The 20,950-nt window shown below is 41.2% G+C and overlaps 2 protein-coding genes across 3 annotated transcripts in view; both read right to left on the minus strand.

Annotated features, from left to right (window-relative positions):
* The window catches only part of COPG2 (COPI coat complex subunit gamma 2), a 130,008-nt gene extending 125,490 nt beyond the window's left edge, over positions 1 to 4,518 (minus strand). Inside the window, exons 1-3 of one of the 2 annotated variants that reach the window (XM_060020897.1) lie at positions 4,409 to 4,518; positions 3,197 to 3,249; positions 2,554 to 2,634 (exon numbers count right to left, since the gene is read on the minus strand). In XM_060020897.1, the coding sequence (XP_059876880.1) occupies positions 2,554 to 2,634; positions 3,197 to 3,249; positions 4,409 to 4,445 (171 nt within the window). In that variant the 5' untranslated portion in view covers positions 4,446 to 4,518. Of the gene's footprint in view, positions 1 to 2,553; positions 2,635 to 3,196; positions 3,250 to 4,042; positions 4,074 to 4,408 lie in introns of those variants that run through there. The other variant, XM_060020898.1, reaches the window with a different exon arrangement.
* A 360-nt stretch (positions 4,519 to 4,878) lies between these two features.
* Positions 4,879 to 19,119, minus strand: TSGA13 (testis specific 13). Its single transcript, XM_060020005.1, has 7 exons — positions 19,097 to 19,119; positions 16,628 to 16,706; positions 14,689 to 14,760; positions 13,597 to 13,803; positions 8,936 to 9,075; positions 8,238 to 8,365; positions 4,879 to 5,048 (listed from the first exon to the last, which is right to left on the minus strand). Exons 1-7 carry the CDS (start codon positions 19,117 to 19,119, stop codon positions 4,879 to 4,881), a joined length of 819 nt encoding a protein of 272 aa, XP_059875988.1.
* Positions 19,120 to 20,950: the final 1,831 nt, after the last annotated feature.

Here is a 20,950-nt window from a genome sequence, read left to right on the forward strand (position 1 = left end):
TTCAGGGCTTCAGCTCTCATAAAAAATATAACTAGTCAATCTATTTGTCATAGGTGTAAGAATAAACAAATTTTGATGAAAAACCCTGAAAGTTTAGGATGAAAGACAAAGTATAAGAGTTTACAATTACTTAAGTCAGAGTACCCAGCTTGCTCATCATCAAGACATTTCCCTTACTTTCTTTCATATTTAGAGAACATACAGACGCCCATCTACTTGTCAGTCATACTAGTACAGTAAATCCTAAGTCCCTACTTTTTGACTTGAAACTCAGAGAATATATGGATATGTCAACTCTAGTAGAAACTTAGAAGTATTTTTCCATAAAGCACTACCAAGAACTAGGCAAAAGATAAAGCTAAAGTTCCCAAATCTGTTCACCTAGTTGACTGTGTTTATCAGACTGTGTGGGTAACTTCCTTATCAAGATAATTATATGTTTCAACATGAGTTGCCCATCAAAGCAGTATTGGTCAATGTAAAAATACATGCTACTCTGAACCAACTTTAACTACTCAAAATTCTGCTTATAGACTGGAGTTCCCCAACTTGGACACAATATATGCTATGAAAAGTTAAATCAAACTGACTTTGCATTAAATGTTTCTAATATAATACCACATGAGAATATATGTTTGTGAATAGATATATTTTATTTAAAAGCATGTTCTTGTTGCTCTGCCTCCATTTGCAAGCTACAAAACTTCATGTCTCTGGATGAGGTCTTCAGTCATGAAGTATAGTAAAGTAACAATATTCTCATGGAATTCAGATTGGAAACCACAGTCTTCTAAGCACCATATGTAAACCACCTGAGGGGGGGGGGGGGGGGGGGGGGGGGGGTGTGTGTGTGTGTGTGTGTGTGTGTGTGTGTGTGTGTGTGTGTGTGTGTGTGTGTGTGTGTGTGTGTGTGTGTGTGTGTGTGTGTGTGTGTGTGTGTGTGTGTGTGTGTGTGTGTGTGTGTGTGTGTGTGTGTGTGTGTGTGTGTGTGTGTCTAAGAAACAGACTCACATTTTCTAAGGCCCTAGACTAAAAATCATGAGATTTTTTTAGTCTGAAGCAAAAAAAAACAAAAAACCAAAAAAACACACAAGAAACAAACAAAAAAATAAAACCACACACAAGAAAAAAAAATTAAATAAATAACGATAAGAGCAAGTGGGGGACTTCCCTGATGGTGCAGTTGTTAACAATCCGCCTGCCAATAGAGGGGACACAGGTTCGATCCCTGGTCTGGGAAGATCCCACATGCCGCGGAGCAACTAAGCCCGTGCGCCACAACTTCTGAGCCTGCGCTCTAGAGCCCGCGCGTCACAACTACTGAGTCAGCACGCCACAACTACTGAAGCCTGCGCGCCTGGAGCCTGTGTTCCTCAACAAGAGAAGCCACGACAATGAGAAGCCCGCACACCACAATGAAGAGCAGCCCTTGCTCGCTGCAACTAGAGAAAGCCTGTGCACAGCAACGAAGACCCAACGCAGACAAAAATAAATTAATTAATTTAAAAAGAAAAAAAAGTGCAAGTGGATCTATGTTTCATGAGTGCAAATATTTTTGTTGGTTTTGTCTGCTACATCCCCAGTGCCTAAAACAGTGCATAGAACGCAGCAGGTATGTAATAAATATATATGCTATATGACCGAATGAAAACTATTCCTGAATGTTTACTATGTGTCCAGGACTATTCTCAGTACTTCACATTTATTGTATCATTTAATCATTATAACTTTATAAAACAGGTATTAGCATAGTCCCCATTTACAGAAAAAGACATTAAGGTACAAAACAATTAAGCACAGAATCATACTGCTAGTGGTGGAGGAGGGAAAATAAATACAGGCATACCTTGCAGATACTGTGGGTTCAGTTCCAGACCACAGCAATAAAGTGAATACTGCAATAAAGCACGTCACAGGAATATTTTGGTTTCCCAGTGCGTATAAAAGTTATGTTTACACTATACTGTAGTTTATACTGTGCAACAGCATTACGTTGAAAAAAAAACAATGTACATACCTTAATTTAAAAATACTTTACTGCTAAAAAAAATGCTAACCATCATCTAACAATGCAGGGTTGCCACAAACCTTCAATTTGTAAAAAAAATGCAATAAAGTATAATAAAATGAGGTATGCCTGTATAAAATTTGAATATTAAAATCAAAGTTTTAAAATAGTAATATAATATACTCCCCCCAAAAGGATAAAATATCTATCTGGAATTTGTGTAAGATTTTGCAATATATTTTTATTTTCTGAACATATCTAAAAAACATGTTTTAATATTAACTAATACTTGTTAAATTCAAATCAACATTGAGATCCTACCATGTGCTTAGCTGATTTGGTACCTCATGAATAAAAAAGAAGTGTCTGTCATACTCCTCGTCCTCAAGAAATTTTACATATTATTATGTTAATCAAACACGGTAAATTTTAAAATTAAGTGAATTTTTAAAAAATAAATAATTACACTTGCCAGAAAGTACTTCACTGCATGTTATGTATTTCTATCCCAGGACACAAATCTGAGGAAAATCAAAATAATTTACCTGGTTCAATAAGTAAAGAATCTTTGTAAGAATATGCAAACATCTTCTTGGATTGATGGGCGTGTCATTGAATATACGAGCCTGTGGAAACAAAAAACATTGCTATATATATTTTCTATCTTTGCTATCACAGACTACAGAAAATCAACTTAAATAAAGACTATTATACATTTTAATCACAGTATCCAAATAATGTTGCTTACAGTTTTCAACTTATTATGTTATATAATAAATTATTAGATGTGGCCTAGGTTTTCCATTCTATACTATTCACTCCCTTAGGTCTGCTACTTCAACTTGTGGGCTTTATCTATTAAGTAAGAATCACAATATTTATCTACATCATTTGAATACAATAGGCTTAATATCTATAACTTCCTTCAATAACCTTGCACTAAACACCTCCTTGGTGTTTTATTTAAAATTCTCAACATGTGACAGAGTCTACATATTTTTGCATTTCTATAAGCTCTAGACTCTCCTATGACAAGTAACCCCTCTTCTTTTTCCCTCAAGTATATATTCTTTGAACTCAGTTGCATTCCTTAATTCTTATTTTGTATCAGAGCATTCTGGGGCTCTTTGTCCCCCATTCTAAAATGGAATAGAAAAGAAAAAAACACACTATACTTCCAAGCCATACCTCCTGTAAGACAGCACTCTTCTCCAGATGCCGAAAAGGATTGGAGCCACTACCTATGTTACGGGGGGAAAAAAAATGTCTTTAATAGTTGTCCTACACAAACTTACTTTCTACAGAAGGGTACTGAATGCTTGGGAAATCTCACCCAAGTGAAGTGACCACTTGGATTTCACAGTGATAATCATTACTAATATGCATACAAACTGATTAAAATCCTTCTGACACTAGCTCTGTCTGCTATCCTGTAAGATCCTGTACTTCTCTTTTGCAGAAACCCTGCCTGAAATGAGTGTATTCTTTCCCTGCCTTCTTTTTACATGAATGTTAGAAATATCTGTCATGTCCATACAACTAAAATTAATGAGACTGTGGTAGGGTCCTTTGGATTTCCCTAAAGGAAAGCACTATTTTATGTGTTTCTAACATTTACTGTGAGGAGTTTATCAGAGAATTAGATACACGTCAAGCTGGAAGGGGCCACAGAGGTTTACTAACCCAACCCTCGACCACACTTAGAGCAGCTATCAATCACTGAGGGTTTGGGGGGGGGGGTTGTTTCTTTTTGTTTTTTGAGGTGACTTGGCATCTTCCTCATTTACTCTGGACCAAAGACGGCTATCAAGATGCAACTCACTTTTGGATGCTTGAGTATTAAACGAGCTAGGTACCACGGAGCAGGCTTGCCCGCACGGAAGTGGACAAAGCAGAGGTCCCCGGGGAGACTGCAAGGTACAGACACCACAAAGTTCACAAACACACTCAGTCCCGTCAATCCCAGACCCACCGTGGGCCTTGCACTACCAGCACCCCACCCCACCCCGCCTCTCGCAAGCGCACACTCACTACCTCCGCCACCTGCCATGGGCCGGACTCTGGTGGGCAGCCCAGCCCTGGCGAACTGGAGCAGGTGGCTCCGAGGAGCTGAGCCGGAGGAGGGGGCTGGGGGCGGGGCCGCCGAGCAGCCCGAGGCTGCGCGCGAGCGCCCGGGCGCTCGCGCGCGACTTGAGGGGAGGCTCCGGCGCCCGGGGGAGGGGCTAGGGGCAGGCCCCCGGCTGGAGAGGAGTGGGTCGGAGGAGGGGCTGGGCTCCAACTCCGGCCCGCCGGCACACCGGCGCCCACGCCCCCAGGTCCGCAGTCCCCGAGAGCAGGTGGCGGCGGGCAGGGGAAGGGGGCCCCGCGGCTGAGGGTGGGCGTCAGACGCCCTGCGCGTACCAGACTCCTCGTCCTTCTTGTCGAATTTTTTAATCATCTTGGACGACTTCCCAGCGCCCAAGCCCACCGCCACCGTCCCAGGCGCCGCAGCCAGCAAGCGGAAGAAGCTGCAGGAAGGTCCGCCCCGTGCTCTGGCGCCGGTTGGGCCGCGGTCCCGTCACTCGGAGAGAAGGCCCGCCCTCCCCGGCCGTCGCCGACCTCTCTCAGCCCCAGGGGACGTGGCCACGCCCTCTCTTCCTCCCCAAGCCGGGAGGAGGCGGGGCCAAGGGTGGGCTCCCCGGGGCCGCGTCCCCGCCCCTACGGTGACAGGTCGCTGCAGGGGGCTCACCACGGCCCACCCTGCAAGCGACCCGGCAGCCCATGCCCGGAGAGGGCAGAATAAGATTTTATTTGGTTGGCACGCCCTAAATGGCGACTTCTCCAGGCCGCTCAGTCTCTGGAGAGAGGGGAGGGGCATGTAGGGCTTGTTTTCATTTAATGACACTGGCGTTTTTTATAATCCACTGCTGGGCCCTTCCGTTGCGGAACGCGCTCTCTCCTGGCGCGGTTCTGGTGGGCTTCTCCTCCAGGAGTGATGAAAGGGTTAATGGTTCCCAAATCATCTGGGAAGTTGGCAGGTAGCTCCCTGACTTCTTGGAGACTGCAACAAAGCACAGGGCACCTTCGTGAATGTGGATTTCCAGATGTGCCCCATAAATGGTTTAGGATTTCCAGTAAGTGCCCCATAAATGGTTTAGGACACTTAATGTGAGACGTAAAAAGAGATCCGCTCGGAGGGCCGAGAAAGCTGCTCTTTACTCTGAGCAAGAGGATAGGTTTTGGACCACGGACTACCATTCCAACCTTCTTTATAATTCTTCCCTTCATCAACACCCACCAGTTTAGGGTCTTCCCTATTTAATCCCACCCCTTTCGAACGATTCCATCTGTGGCCATTTTGACGCTTACATAACGCTTAACTAAGTGAAGGAACTTTCACTTGTATATTCATGTTCCTCTTAGCCTTTTCAGTTCTCCTGTCCGAGAGTGTAACTAAGAAACTGTTTCTACCTTTGGCTTCACTGTCATCACTTTTTCCAGAATCTCTTTCAACTTATGCCCTTCTTGGACGCCTCCGTTGTGGGCTCTTCTTGCTCCCATCCCTCCCCCCCCCCCATTTTGAAGTATTATGCCTTGTAAATATCCCTTAAATTTGTTTTCTTGGGCTTCCCTGGGCGCAGTGGTTGAGAGTCCGCCTGCCGATGCAGGGGACACGGGTTCGTGCCCCGGTCCGGGAAGATCCCACGTGCCGCGAAGCGGCTGGACCCGTGAGCCATGGCCGCTGAGCCTGCGCGTCCGGAGCCTGTGCTCCGCAACGGGAAAGGCCACAACAGTGAGAGGCCCGCGTACCGCAAAAAAAAAAAAAGTTTGTTTTCTTATTCCTACTGCTGTCACCTTAATTCAGGTCCTATCTGTTTGTTTCTTGGACAGTCTCCTAACCAGCCTTCATGGCCTGGTAATCTTTTACCAAGCAAGCAATTCTCTGTGTAATCTTTCTTTATTAGGATGCCTGGTAAACATGGAAAATTATTGATGGAAGGAGGAGTTGCTAGGTTCTCTTTTACGTGAAGTAGAGACACTGTTTCAACTTCACAGTGGATTGTCTTTGTTTAGGAAAAGCACAATAATGGGCCCTTTAGATACATAAGTATATATCCACTCATTTTTCTTGAGGGAAACTGTAAAGTCACCATAATTCTAATAAATGCTGCAGACTGAGATGTTAAGTGTTCTGTTTAGAAATGTAAACTGGGATACCTTAACAGAATCATGCCCTTGAAAAATCAGAGAAATTCTAATCTAGATTAGATTCTAGACTGGAGAAATTCTTCCTTCCAATATAGATTTAAGCTGAACTGCTGATATCCTGCGTATGGTATCATTTAAGATTTAGCTCTGACTAAATGTACTATTTTATGTTTGCCTTATCTGGCTTATAAAGCTCAAAGCTTGCTTTCCATGTGGAGTTTCCCTTGAAGGAAATAGATGTTCCTACTGATTTATTCTGGGGGCTGAAAATAAACAGGCTTAGGGGAAGGAGCTACCTTTTCCCCTTCCTTGGGCCAAGGGTATTAGGAGCCTAGGCAGAGACAGTGCTGGTAAGCCAAGAGACTCCCAAGAATGGATAATGTGCTGGGGGCCTGTTGGGGAGTATGAAGGGACTGAGGGGGGGTTGAGGCTGAGCCTAACAGTGTCCCCTTTTAAAGCAAGATAAATGACTCTCTGCCAGCCTTTAATTTTTCTTCACATCTATGAAGTGTTATTTAATATCACAGCTTGGTTTTAGCTGTATATGGGGAGTTAAGAGAGGCAGGAGGGATGTCAGGTGGTGTGGCAGATAGGTACAGAAGGAGCAGAGACACTTGAAGAAGCCAGGTAAGGGATGGTACGATATGACCTCATACCTCTGGAACTGTGACTGTTTGAGCTGAGGATGGCTGGCAATCGCTAGGATGGCCTTGTAGAACAGGGAAGCATACCTTAGGGAGTTCCAGAAACTGCTCGAGGAGAGCAGTCCTGTAGGAGAAATGAACCTTATCTTGGAGCCATAGGCTGGTGAAGTCTGGGGAGCCATCGATTATACTTCTAATACACAAATGTGTGTTCAGTGCTCTGAAATTTTTCAGTGGGTCCCAACCGCCTGCTGGATAAAACCTAAGCCCTTATTTATACAAATATACAAAGCCCTTCATGACCTGGCCCATCCATATGTCTTACATATGGAAAGTGCTATTATTATTGGTGCTTGATAAATATCCAACACGAGTAAGTGCCCCATAAATGTTGCTAAATGAATGACAATTTGTGAGGAGCGTTTTTGTTGTACCCCTTCCTTACAACCTTATCCCAAACCTCTTCCATGCCATGTCCTGCCTCAACCCCAAAGAGACTCATGGACCTCTGAGACGCATAGCTTATCCTTTGGCCCTTCTAGAACAGTTTTCCTCGAAGTGTGATATGCGTACCACTGGGTAGTTTTAGGTGATACTTAGATAAACATTTAAAATTTTAATTATTATGGGACTTCCCTGGTGGCGCAATGGTTGAGAATCCGCCTGCCAATGCAGGGGACATGGGTTCGATCCCTGGTCTGGGAAGATCCCACATGCCGCGGAGCAACTAAGCCCGTTCACCACAACTACTGAGCCTGTGCTCTAGAGCCCGCAAGCCACAACTACTGAGCCCTCGTGCCACAACTACTGAAGCCTGCGCGCCTAGAGCCCGTGCTCCGTGACAAGAGAAGCCACCGCAAGGAGGAGCCCTCACACCGCAACGAAGAGTAGCCCCCCCGCTCGCCGCAACTAGTGAAAGCCCACACTCGGCAACGAAGACCCTACACAGCCAAAATAAATTAGTTTTTAAAATGTAATTATTATGAATTTGATTAAATGTTTGAGAGAATTGTATAAGAGAAAAAAAAACCCATGTGATTAGTATATCAAACCCATGATGGCAATGATATAGTATTAATTAGGACAAAAAAATAATTTGAAAGAAAAACATTAAGTAAATAACAGGGCAAATAACTCATTGACCAAAACTAGTAAAGTGGTAGGTGATGTAGTTTGGAAAACACTATGCTAGAGCTTTCTTGAAATGTGAGGATTGAAACAGGGTGGAAAGCCTAGCACCACTTGGGCCTCTATCAGTTCTTGGCTTCCATGCTAAAAGGAAAACTAGTCTCCAGAACCTCCAGGAGAGATTTGCCCTTATCTCTCGTCCCCATAGTTTGTCCCTCCTGCCCACAGCTCCATCCCATAAACCATTGTTTTGATAGAGAGGACCTTACCGTCACTCCTCAGATCTCTTTTACAGACTGGAGCAAAGTTGAGCTGAGGGTACATTTTTTTCTGTTTTCTCAAAGCACAGACCTTTGAATACTTCCCTTCACTCTTGAAATCCTCGTCCGTGGAAAACCTTAACAAAGAAAGTTCATTTAGTAGATCCTAGGGTGAGGGATTAATGGAACCACTCACTGCATTCTCAGATTCTGGAGGAGAAGAAAGGACAGTAGGATTTGAGGGTGTTCATTGGTACAGAGCGGGAGTATTGTTCAGTGGAAGGGATGCTTCTAGAACCTAGCATTGTAAACCTATGAGGGAACTCCAGAATCTCCTCTCTCCTCTCTAAACAAGATATAAGCTGCTCCTATAACCAGTTTCAAATCAAATCTCATACATAGCAAATTGTTCCTATATCACAACCCTTAACAGGCACCGAGAGAAATTTTTTGTTGTTGCTTCCTCAAAGCATGGACCTTTGAATACTTGTCTTCACTCTTGAAAATCATTCTTGTGAAAAACTTTAGTTTTGCATTACTGTTTCTCTGTTGCTAAGGTAGAAGTGTGGTTGGGGATCATGTAGGGAAGCTGTCCTATTATTACACAGTTGTCCACATTCCGTACAACTGAAAAGTGTTTGTTAAATCATATTGAAAAGAGATAGTGACACGAATAAGGAAAAGGTAAGAAAGAGCCAGGACTTCACCTAAACCATTGTTCTCTCTTGGATTTAGGGTCCTCCAACAGTGTCACAGGGAAGACTGGTTTCAGCCCAGATCTTAACTTTTTTTTCTGATACATCAGAGGTAGGAAGAAGTTCTCAGTGGGCTTGTGCTGATGACTTTCCTGCAGCAAAGGGAAGAAGAGTAAGTGAGGGAGTTAGCTGAGTCTCCTGGACTTACTGACCTAAGCTCCTGGGCTAAGCTCCCATTCCCCTAAAATCATGCAGCAAAACCTGCCGAAGAGGGAAGTAGGGATGCAGAAACCCAAAGAAGAGAAAACAGTTCCCTGGGTGGGCTAATACCTGTTGGTTTCACAACCAGACGATTTGTACAAAGTTAGGTCCGTTTCCTAAGTAATCAATTAAGCTTGCCCACTAGCCGTTTGTAGTAAATGGAAGAAAAATTTCCCAGGTTTTGTGAAGGATTCAACTAGTGAATTGCTTAGGAAACCAAACATTTGGTAATAAATTGGGGAATAGATCCATGGGATTCTACCCACCTTTCTTGGAGTTGGCTGTCTCATTCACATCCCATTCTCTGTCTGCAGTGAAAAGGCCACAGAATGGGATGTTTTGTGAGGTAATAATTTCATCATTATTAAAGTCATAGAATCAAAGACTTTCAGAAAGGATCTTAAAGACCATCAATTCTAACCATTCATCTGACACTCTTATTCCCTCCATAGTAACACTGTCAAGTGGTCCATCTTCCTATATCTAAAAACCCAGCCTGCTTAATCTTTGATCAGCTGATTGCTATCCCCTGTAACTTCTACCCTACAGTCCAAACGGAATAAATCTAGTGTCTCTTCCACAGAATCCTTAAAGAATTTGAAGAAATCTATCACGTTCCCCCTGAGCGCCCTCTCTCTTCCAGGCTCAACATTGCCAACATTTTGAACTTTTTTTTTTCATATGACATGGCTTTGGGTTCACTGTTCTCCTGATTTCTCTCATTTTCACTCATTTGAGAAAGTTACAACTTATATTTCCACATTATGTTAATAATTATATCTATATAATGTGTGGCAATCTGAAATGAAAACAATATGCTAGCTGTAGCAACTGCAGGACACATCCTATTAAAGTCTCTATTCAAATGTCATTGCTGCTTCTGAGAGCCTTCCCTAACTACACTATCTAAAATCACCACTCACACCCATCACCCTCCATTCCCTTATCCTGCTTTTGGGGCACTTAACACATTATACATTATCCGTGCGATTGTTGGCTTGCTTATGGTCTTCTACCTCACTGGAATTAAACTTTGACTTAGTCACTGATAGATCCTTACTACCCCATAACGTTGCCTGGTACATAGTAAGTGCTCAATAAATATTTGTCGAATGAATAAAAGAATGACAATTAATGAAGGAATAACCAAACTAATTAATTGACCCATACTGAACATTTTTGCTCAGAATTTTCAAACCTCTTTTTTAGAAATGCTTGCTGCTGAACCAAGTCTTTTCAATTCTGTACTCATTCTCTTTAAAGTCTTCCAATTTTGAGGAACAGGAATTCATTTAAGTTACCTCAATTAATAGGGGTTTTACGGTAGCAGCATGTGTGCCTAGGACCTAAGACACAGCTAATAATCTGGCCACAAAAGAGCAGAAACCTTAGCAGAGCTAGACCTTAGAGCAGAAAAACAAAAATAAAAAACTTATCTGGAATCCAAGGCAGCACTATCTAGGACCACTACTGCATGAGCTTGTCTATCTTGTCTCATATCATTTAGCATTATGTCATTAACACGCTTCCTACTTTCTTCCTGTCTGCTTCCTTCTGTCTCTAGTGTTCATTCCTTACCTTTACCCTGTATATCTTTTTACCTACCCACAGCTTCTGCTTATTCATTTCTACTTCAAGCTGCCCCTACCTTCTTCCTCATGGTTTGACGTTTTTATGGCCTTCCTCTACATGCCCTTTCACGTTTTATTCCCACAGCCTCAGTCTTTTCCTTTCCCAATTCAGATGCCTGGGAGCAAGAATATGATTAGCTCAGGGATTTTGGTTGTTGATAAGTTACAAAACCGAGCAGGACCCTGTGGGGCTCCTGGGCACAGAAGCCTTTCTGTCCCCCATTTCTTGTTCATAGGGAACAGACTCCAGCCTCCAGCCTCCATGACCTTCCTTGAGTTCAAAAGGGAAAGATTCGAACAGTCGCTAATCAAGGGAGGAGCAGGCAAGAAACCACCTGAGGCGAGATTAAAGGGACCAGAGAAGCTCCTCAAGACCACCTGAGATTAAAGGAGTGCAGGCCCTGCACACACCCTAATCTTATCAGTAACCTTTGAACCATTACTGTAAAACTGCTCATCAAATCCTCCCAGGTTTGGAACATAGTTTTTCAGGGCAGGAGCCCACTGTGTCTCCCTTTGCCTGGCAAAGCAATAAAGCTATTCTTTTCCACTTCACCCAAAACTGTCTCCGAGATTTAATTCAGTGCTGGTGGTACAGAGGCCAACATTTTGGCATCAGTTAGTTGGTTTAGGTTTTGGTTTGGTTTTTGGGTTTTGTTTGTTTGGTTAGATTTGGGGGTACCGATCGACACCACAGTTCACTAACCAGCCTATGAATTTTGCTTCACTGGATCAGGTGGCCTTCTCTGGTCCTAGGTAGGCATAGAGAATTGAGTCTAGTTATTCAGAATAGGACCTTTTGGGGCATCCTATTCTTCACAAACTGTGGTAGGGCCATGTCACTTAGAAGGGGCTGTGAGTATAACAATCTCTGTGATAGACATGTCTGGTTCATTCTTCAACTTGATTGCTGGTACCCACACTCTTCTTATACACATGTCTGGGTGTAGCAAAAGAATGCTTCTTTTGTGCATAATCTCAGGCTCACAAAAGATTATCACATTTGTATAGTAAGAGAAAGGGATGCAGCATGAATATTAAAGAGGCATTCTAGATATTGGGCATTTCCATCTTCTTGGACTTCTTCCAGATAGCCCCATAAAATTACCATGCTGCCAGTCTTTGACAATCAGAGCCTTAATACTGTCTATTAATACAATTTGGCTGGTACCACAATTTACTCATGAGTATGATCACGTCCCACATGTGACCTGGAAGGCTCACAAAGTGCCAGCTGTTGGAAGAAAGCTCTTCTTGCACCAGGGTTACGTGATAGTCTTGTATTTCCTTCTCTACCTTGAGCAAGGCAGCCCTGGCTTGACATTTGTTCCTCTCAGTGTATGTTATCCACTACCATGAGAGACAACCTCTGAGGTTATGTCCAAATGGCACAAATTCTGAGACCCAAGGAACCATAGGCAATGAATTAATTAACTCCTTTGTCAGCATATACCACTGGATATTAGCATTTTATCATCCGTTTGGAAAGGAATCTCTCACTGCCATCCATCTAGCTGATAAGAAATACTAATTCCATATTGACCACATTTTATTATAACAGTCTGTCTTGGATCATTCCACTCCCAGCATCAAATTTCTGTAATAATTAGATTTTTTAAATTTACACTTTCACTTATTTAATTTCTTCTTGTTATATTAGGCCCACTCTTAAGGCTGTCAAGATCTTTTTTAGATCATATGCTTAAATATCTCTTAATTGATTTTCTTCATTTCCTCTGTTATTGATTTATTCAATTCTTCAGCATCTCTCACTTTGACAATTGTAGTAATAATATAACTAATCTTACCAATTTTTTTCTCTTCCACAACTAATACACCTTTCTCTCAACTTCCTAAAAAGGTCTTCTAAAATGAAAATTTGATTTTACCTTTTATCTCCTACCATTTACTCTCTTACATTCCCCTAAATGCTCCTCAATTTCTCATGTCTCTATGCCTTTGCCCTTCCCACTGATTGGAATAGTCTCCTTTTTTTTTTTTTTTTTGGACAGGGGTCACCTCTTTTGTAAAATCTCCTTGATTACTTCCTTTCCTCCAATAAAGATACTGTTCTCTACTGTATATTAGTGTATCTTGTATATTCTTTTATTATTCATATATCCTGGTATATAATAATTACTTTTTATATCTCATTTATTGATCTGTCTCTCCTGTTAGACTCCAAGCTCCTTCAAGATAGAAACTGTCTTGTAATCATCTTCATATTTTAGTTCTTAGCTTAGTGTATGTCCAGTAATTGTTTATTGAATTGAATTTGAACTTCTCTAGTGTATAACAAAGTCCCAAACATCTGGCTGTTGTGATAGTAAATTTTCTGTTCTCCCCTTCTGACACCCAAGAGCAGTGGGTATAGAGCATAACCCTTTACCCCTTTCCCAATTTGATATTCGTTTCTGTTCCTTGTTCGTCATTTCCTGTTTTATCTGTTGCTACTTTATACTCAACTAGAAAGCCAGTGGCTAGTTTACCCTTTGTTAATTACAAACTAAATATCTTTGACCAAGGAGGAACAATTTTGAATTAAGACCCTCTTTTCTCTGTGTAATGAAGTTTCATGACCGAAGTTTGTACAATTCTGATTCTGAGTATTTCCCAGGCTCTCAGATTCTATTTGGTGAAGCATATGGCAAAGAATAAGAAGGAAGAGGTTGGGTCCTGAGTACCATCTTCCACGTTAGGTTAGCTCCCTTCTTCAAGCTAACTCCTAATTCTTCAGGATCCTTACTCAGGGTGCCAGGAAACTTCCCCAGGTGCCATTACCTTGAGCAGTAACTCACTGGAAAAGTATTTTGATGTCGTGTCCTTTCCTTGATGGTCGATTGAGCAGGGAAGTGGGTTGTTGGTCATAATCAGTAAGGTCTTATCCTGATCATACTCTGTTACTTTCAATGTGAAGCTTTGAATTTTCCTGTTTCGAGCCAGGAATTTATGCAGTGCAGTGGGCTTCAAAGGCTCATAGTACTGGGCCTGAGCAGACAGAAAGATTTCCAGAGAGACAAAGGGATTAGTTCAAGAGCAGATTAACAAATCAGTTGGCTAATCTTTTGCCTCTATGGGGTAGGGGTAGAAGCCGGACAGGGGCTGGGTTTAATAGAAAATGTCTGAAGCTCTCTGTCCCTTTCTTCTCTCAGAGCTTTTCCCTGCAAACAGACCAAGGGGCTGGGGAAATGAGATGGAAAAGTTTCCACATTAAAAGGAGCGAGATGACTTCATTCTTGTGGAAAAGTTGTGCCCAACATTGTGCCCAAGAAAACAGGACAAGCAGAAGTTTCTATGTTCAACCTAAACAACCTTCTCTACAACTCACTCTGAGGCGGAGGAGGGAAACTGCCAGGAACCAAATCTCCTAGTTCAGAGAGCCCTGAGGGGGCCAACACAGCCCTTATCTGCATCTTCCTACCCACCAACGTTTCTCCACAGGCACAACCACATTAATATGCAGAATAAGCACAAAGTTAAAAAAAGGAAAAGCAGTCACAAAAGACAGCATGTCACTTAAGATGTAGTGGGGGAAGGGGCATGCCCACTAAACTTGCTTTTCCATCAGCAGGAGGAAGGTGGAGGATTAGAGAGAGAGGAAGGGAGAGGGAGAGAACAGAACACTTCCTGATTCGAAATATGTTTTCTCAATTAAAAAAAAAAAATCAGCTGCAGGAACCACCTTCTTCCCAGTCCCGCCCTCCTCCCTCACCACCATTCCCAACAGTGTCCTGAGAGAGCTCTGCTTCCCTGTCCTAGGAGGATGCACAGTCACAGAAGCTGGTGACACTTGGAGGCACTTGGGATACTCTGCAGTGGGCCTCAGCTGAAACTTGCTGTTGGAGATCTTGGGGGAATGCTTTTATCACCTACCAAATTTGGATGGACTGTGTAATGGTGAAGGTTCTCTGGAACAAATTTTGATTGCCCGACTGCATCAAAAATCTAGAGACAATAATCAAAATTAGTATTTCAAGTTGTACCTATTCTAAACAATATTCCATTCCTTACCTCACCTTAGTCTGGCTAAAATCTGGTCTCTAACTTAAATTAAGTGAGAAGAACTCCATGCTCTGCACCCTGGGTTTCTGGAATGAGAGCCATAGCATGGAGAGCTAGGTTCTAAGGCACCCTGACAGGGTAGCTTGTACATGGAAATGTGGACCAGCTTTGTGAAATGTTAGGAGCTGTTAGGAAGTGAAGGGGTGAAATAGACAAGGGCAGCATCAAAGTTTAGACCGGGACAAATCATCCCTAGAGCTCACACCTCTTTCTTCTGCCTTTTCCATCTCTATAGAAGGGAAATCAGGTAAAAAACAAAACAAAACATGCAAAATCAGGTGAAAAACAAAACAACCTTTAAGGAGAAAAACAAGTTACAGAAGGGCAATAACTTAAGGGTTGTGGGTGAAAGGAAGCCTGGGGGATAACTGCTTTCGGGGCTGGGGGCGGCACACAGAAGGGAGAAACAATGGTGCAGTCTGCATTTTTGAATATTTCTGTGACATATGATTCTTCCAGAAATGTGGCAAAAAGTAATTGAATTTTGGTAACCCTTCTGTCTACCACTTTGTGTTTTTCTGCTGGTGGTGGTGCTGGTGATTGGTGGATTGCTTGAGTGCCATGTCTGGTGGTAGAGTTGCTGGACCTCCTCCATCTCCTTCTGCTGACCCCCAGGGCTGTTGCCTGGCCTCTAGCTTAGCCCCAGGTTATCTAAGGATAAATCAAAGGGACAAGAACACAAGGAGATAAAAGCTCTGAGTTATCTCCTTCGGGCTTGGCCTAATCAGGAATCTGATAAAGAGCACAATCCTGTCTGTGGATGAGCATTTCTAAAGATTGCCATGCCCCCAAGGAGGTGATATAGTAAGCTGGGATTCAGAAGAAAGGGAACTCACACTGAACAGGTGAATGCGGCAAGAAGGTGAATGAAGAGGGAGATAGTAAGAGTGGGACAGAACTGTGTGATGAGGGGAGGAAAATGCCAGGAGTTGGCAATTTCCAGGGCTTGGAGGAGGACTGTGGGGAGGATTAGCAGAGATATGCCATACATTCTTTTAGGAATGCTGGGATGAAATAGGGGACAAATCCAAAGTTGCAATGATTTCATTTGTGTTACCTTCTGTAAAACTGAAGTCCCTTTGTTCAAAACAAAAATACATTTGAAAAACTGGCTTCACAGATATGACATATATATTTAGAATCACAGACGTCTCGGGAAAATTTATTTGGGAGAAGATGTGAAGACTTTTCCTTTATAGTTGTTTTTTTTAATTAATTTTTTGGGGAAAGTCTCTGGGAAAAATGTTTTTACTCCCAAATTTTTCTAAGGTATTGCATCTTGTTTCCAAATTAGTCTCCAGTAGTTGACTAAATCCATAAGAATGTCCAAATTGGAGTATGTTTTTAGTTTTATGTTGAATTGTACTATCTCTGGCTGATGAAATAAAAGTTGACCTGGAAAATTCACTTGAATATGATAAACCTTGGGAAGCAACCAAGCTATCCAAAGGAGTTTTGTTGCAAGAAGTGACCACAAAATCAAGTTTAAGTCAGGGCTTAACACTCGCTCATCCCCTAAAATAGATTTCTGGTCCCTGGGTTTTGATTCTTTGCTGATATGTCCCTGTCTCTTCCCTTTTCTATGTCTCTGTTTCTCTTTCATAAAATTAGATAAATTAACGTTGCTTTCTATATAAATCTTGACCCCTTTTTGCTTTTCAACATGAAGTTTGTGAGACCCAGCTTATAAAGTAGTCTAAGCAATTCCAAAGAAAGATTATAAGTGAACATTGCTAATGCTCTTTCTTACCTCATCACTATCAACAATTGTTTCTTTCTCAAATTTAACTGGGCTAGTTCTTGAAGTCTTTGATTTGCCATACTGAAACCTGAAAAAGAGGCAGAATATCAAATTATTTTTTTCTTACTCAGAGTCTTGGTCTTCTACATGTTCTCAACCTCTCTCAATGAAGTTTGGGGACATGACTTAGAAGAGCCCAGTTTGAGTGATCACTGATTGCGTATGTATGGGTAGTAAAGAACAGGACTCATTATTCAGCCTGCATGCTGGGCTCTTCAGTGTGAAGAGTTAATCAAGTGGGACCTCTTGAAGACATGGTGACAACTAATAAGTTGATTTCTTCTAAAATAGGGGTTTTAAGAAATGCAAATTAAAACCACAATAAGCTATCACCTCACACTTGTCAGAATGGCTATTACCAAAAAGAACACAAATAACAATTGTTGCAGAGGATGTGGAAAAAAGGGAGCCCTCATACACTGTGGGGATGTAAATTGGTGCAGCCACTATGGAAAACAGTATGGAGGTTCCTAAAAAAAAAACTAAAAATGGAACTACCATGAGACCCAGCAATTCTACTCCTAGGTATATATCCAAAAAAACCCCTGAAGATACTAATTCAAAAAGATACATGTACCCTAATATTCATAGCAGCATTATTTACAATTGCCAAGATATGGAAGCAACCTGAGGGTCCATCAACAGACGAATGGATAAAGAAGATGTGGTATATATGTACAATGGAATACTACTCAGCCATAAAAAGAATGAAATTTTGCCATTTGTGACAACATGTATGGTCTTGGAGAGTATTATGCTAAGTGAAGTAAGTCAGGCAGAGAAAGACAAATATTATATGATATCACTTATATGTGGAATCTAAAAAATAAAACAAACTAGGAAATATAGCAAAAAAGAAACAGACTCACAGATATAGTGAACAAAAAATAGTGGTCACCAGTGGGGAGTGGGAAGGGGGAGGGGCAAGATAGGAGTAGGGGATTAAGAGGTACAAAGTACTATGTATAAGATAAATAAGCTACAAGGATATATTGTACAACACAGGGAATATAGCTAATATTCTATAATAACTTTAAATGGAATATAACATTTAAAAATTGTGAATCACCATGTTGTATACCTGAAACTTATATAATATTGTACATCAACTATACCTCAATTTAAAAAAAAAAATAGGGATTTTAGACCACTCAAGGAACTGGCCTAGTAGACTGCTTAGGCAAATTCTTTTGGGCAACTGGACAATCATAATACCTTTAAAGACCACCTACGGTTTTGAATGTCTACCTGCATACTCTTCTCCACATGGAAACAGCTCTGCCCTTGCCAATAATTAGCCAATGATTCCATGAGAAGGGATACAGTTAGTGGAACTTCCCAACTAAATTTCCAATTCTTAATGACCATGCTTGGATTACTGGTTCCCTCATGTACCCAACCACATCTAAGTTTCCCTACATAGAATTAAGGTAATAAAAACAATCATCAGTGGTAAATATTCTCATAATCTAAACTTTCATTTACTTTCCCATCTCCCTCTTCTCCAGATACCAGTTCCCTTTGGAGAAAAAGGGCAAAAGTTGCAATATTTAGTAACAAAGTATTTTGGATTCCTTGACCAATTCTTACTAAACCCATTTACTGCCCTAACATAGTGAAAGATGCTCATCAGTAAGATTGGGTTACTTAAAATAAATAGCCTGCTTTCTCTTTGGAGGTTAAACTAGCTTAAATTAAGTAGGACCCTGGAACTACCTCAACTAAACCTCTCTCCTTTAAAAATGAGGGTGGCAGAGTAAAGACCAAACCAAGAAAAGTAGAAATGGCCAAGCTATGTAGTTGATAGGTCAACGGGCTATAGCATGGTATAAATAATCCCAAATCCAGGATCAAATCCCATCCAAGGATGGCTCACTTCCATCTATTGCTGGCCACCAGCTGCATCATTAACTCAGGCCAGAGGTCTTAAAAATAGTCCCCAGGAGAGAGGGTGACACATTGTGGGTAGACCAAAATAAATTCACTCCCACTTAACATCGTAGAGTTGGTGCCCTTTTGATGTGTACCATTACCTTAAGTTATCTAATAATTAACACTATATTATAGGCTTTATTGTAGCACTTTTCAAAATGATTCTTTGGTATCTAAGAGGCAGCACAGGATCCCAGATACTCTTGTTCAAGGCCAAGTTAAGGCATAAAACTGCATGAAAAATGCTTCTTCAGCCCAGCAGTGTCCATATTTGACAGCCGGCATTTTTCTTTTGGTAAAGCTACTCTAGTTGCTGTATGAAGCACAGATCAAGATCTGATTTTTGATCCAAGGACAGTAAGTCAATTAAAACGTTTTTAATGAGTGTCTACTCTGTGACTAGTACTTTTCAAAGTGATATGGACTACAAAATGAGTCTGTATAAGAAGGTATTCATAACTTGGTTGGGCAAAAAAGACTACACACTTGGCCTGTCTCTTTTGGCCCATTACTGTTCACTGCTAAGTGGGCCAACCCAAGGCAAATATTCACCCAGAGGCCAAACTCAGTGCCTCTAAATAGTCCACGTTCTGCAGGGGTTCAGTTCAATCCAAACATTCTTTTCTTAGCATATTCTTTGTGCTCAGCCCCATTCTTGATCCTGTGTGAAAACAAGAGGAGACTTATTGATGCCATTGTAAAGGCAGAAAATGCACAAGACATGATGATCCTTGCCCTCAAGAACTTAAGTTTAGTTGGTAAATGTGGGGAGGGAAGAGAAAGTGATTGTTAAATATGAAACAATAATGACAAATACATGCTAACATATTAGGTAAGTCAATTCATTTCTTGGGGCCTCAATTTCCTCATCTGTAAAAATAGAGTTAACCAAATGATTTAAAGGTGACGTTCTAATTCCATGACAGTGGTGAGATTTACCTATATAAAGAGCTGAAATAAAATTAATTCACGTGTCAGTTGTGGGAGAAGTTTGGAAGAGTAGCCATCCTTTAATGTATACCTCCCCTCTCAATATAATCATACTTTTCCAGATATTAGTCCTGACTGGAAGGTTATTTTGTTTTTATTTTTTTGCTGTTGTTGTTTGAAGTGATAAGACATAAAAGTGGGGAGGTAGGATGAGATCAAATAATGGGGGCCCTGACAATTAAGGAGAGCTTTGTTAAGGCCTATTAGCCCAAGCTCCTAAAAAGCCTATGGGTTTGGAGGAAAGATCTATATTAATGTTAATAGTTTTGATAGGTGATTGCTCAGGCTTTATGTCTAGTTTGAGTGTCTAGACACAAACCCTAAATATGACTATCTAGAGTTTATCACTAGACTGAGTTAGCCTCTGAAACTTCCCTTCAAGGGAAATAGACTAATAAGCTTTTCACCCTTTTCTCACCTTTAGTTTTTCTGGAATTGTGAATCCAGCTCACATGTATATTGAAACTAAAATAAGTAGGAGCCAACAAATTGGGGGATATAAGGCTTGTGCTGTTTGTCTGCAAACCAGTATGGGGAAAAACATCACACAAACACAAAAACTACATCTAAAATAAGAATAGAAAGATGGAGTGTACAATACCTTGAAGGACATTAGGAAAGCTTAGTTCAGGGAAGAAGGGGAAATCCCTTGACATGGAAACTGTCCATTTTGAAAATATTCTAGCGGAGACACAGGGAATTTGTGATGAAAAGGCAATCTAGAATGCTGAGGTGTTCTATGTTGGAGTCAGAGAATGAAAAGTCCAAAGATTTTAAACAAAATCTGCTATAATCTGCTCCAGTTTGTTTTTCTAACCTATGACTCCCCAACACACACACACACTGACCCTTTCACTGTATCTTTTTGAAAAAAATTTATTGAAGTATAGTTGATTCACAATGCTGTGTTAACTTCTGCAGTACAGCAAAGTGATTCAGTTTACATATATATATACATTTTTTTTCATATTCTTTTTCATTATGGTTTATCACAGGATATTGAATACAGTTCCCTGTGCTATACAGTAAGGATATATTTTCACCATATCTTAATCAACTTCTGCCTTAGCCAATGTTTTTATCCTTTTCCTCAGACATAGTGAACATTTATTTCTCTTATTCTCCAAACTTAAAACTCTCTCCCCAACCTCTTCAAACCATTTGAGTCTTCTTCTTTACTTATGTTACTACTTAGGCTTTTCTTCTTCAGAGAAGACTTTCCACATCAATCTAATCCCAAATTCTAGCATGCAGGTACTGTTTTTTTGTGCATGCAATTATATAGTAAATTGTTATTCTACGTATACTTTTCTTATATGCAGGTTGTTTGCTCCCTAGGCAGTAAGCTCC

The sequence above is a fragment of the Delphinus delphis genome, chromosome 9 (assembly GCF_949987515.2).
Source record: "Delphinus delphis chromosome 9, mDelDel1.2, whole genome shotgun sequence".
NCBI lineage: Eukaryota > Metazoa > Chordata > Mammalia > Artiodactyla > Delphinidae > Delphinus > Delphinus delphis.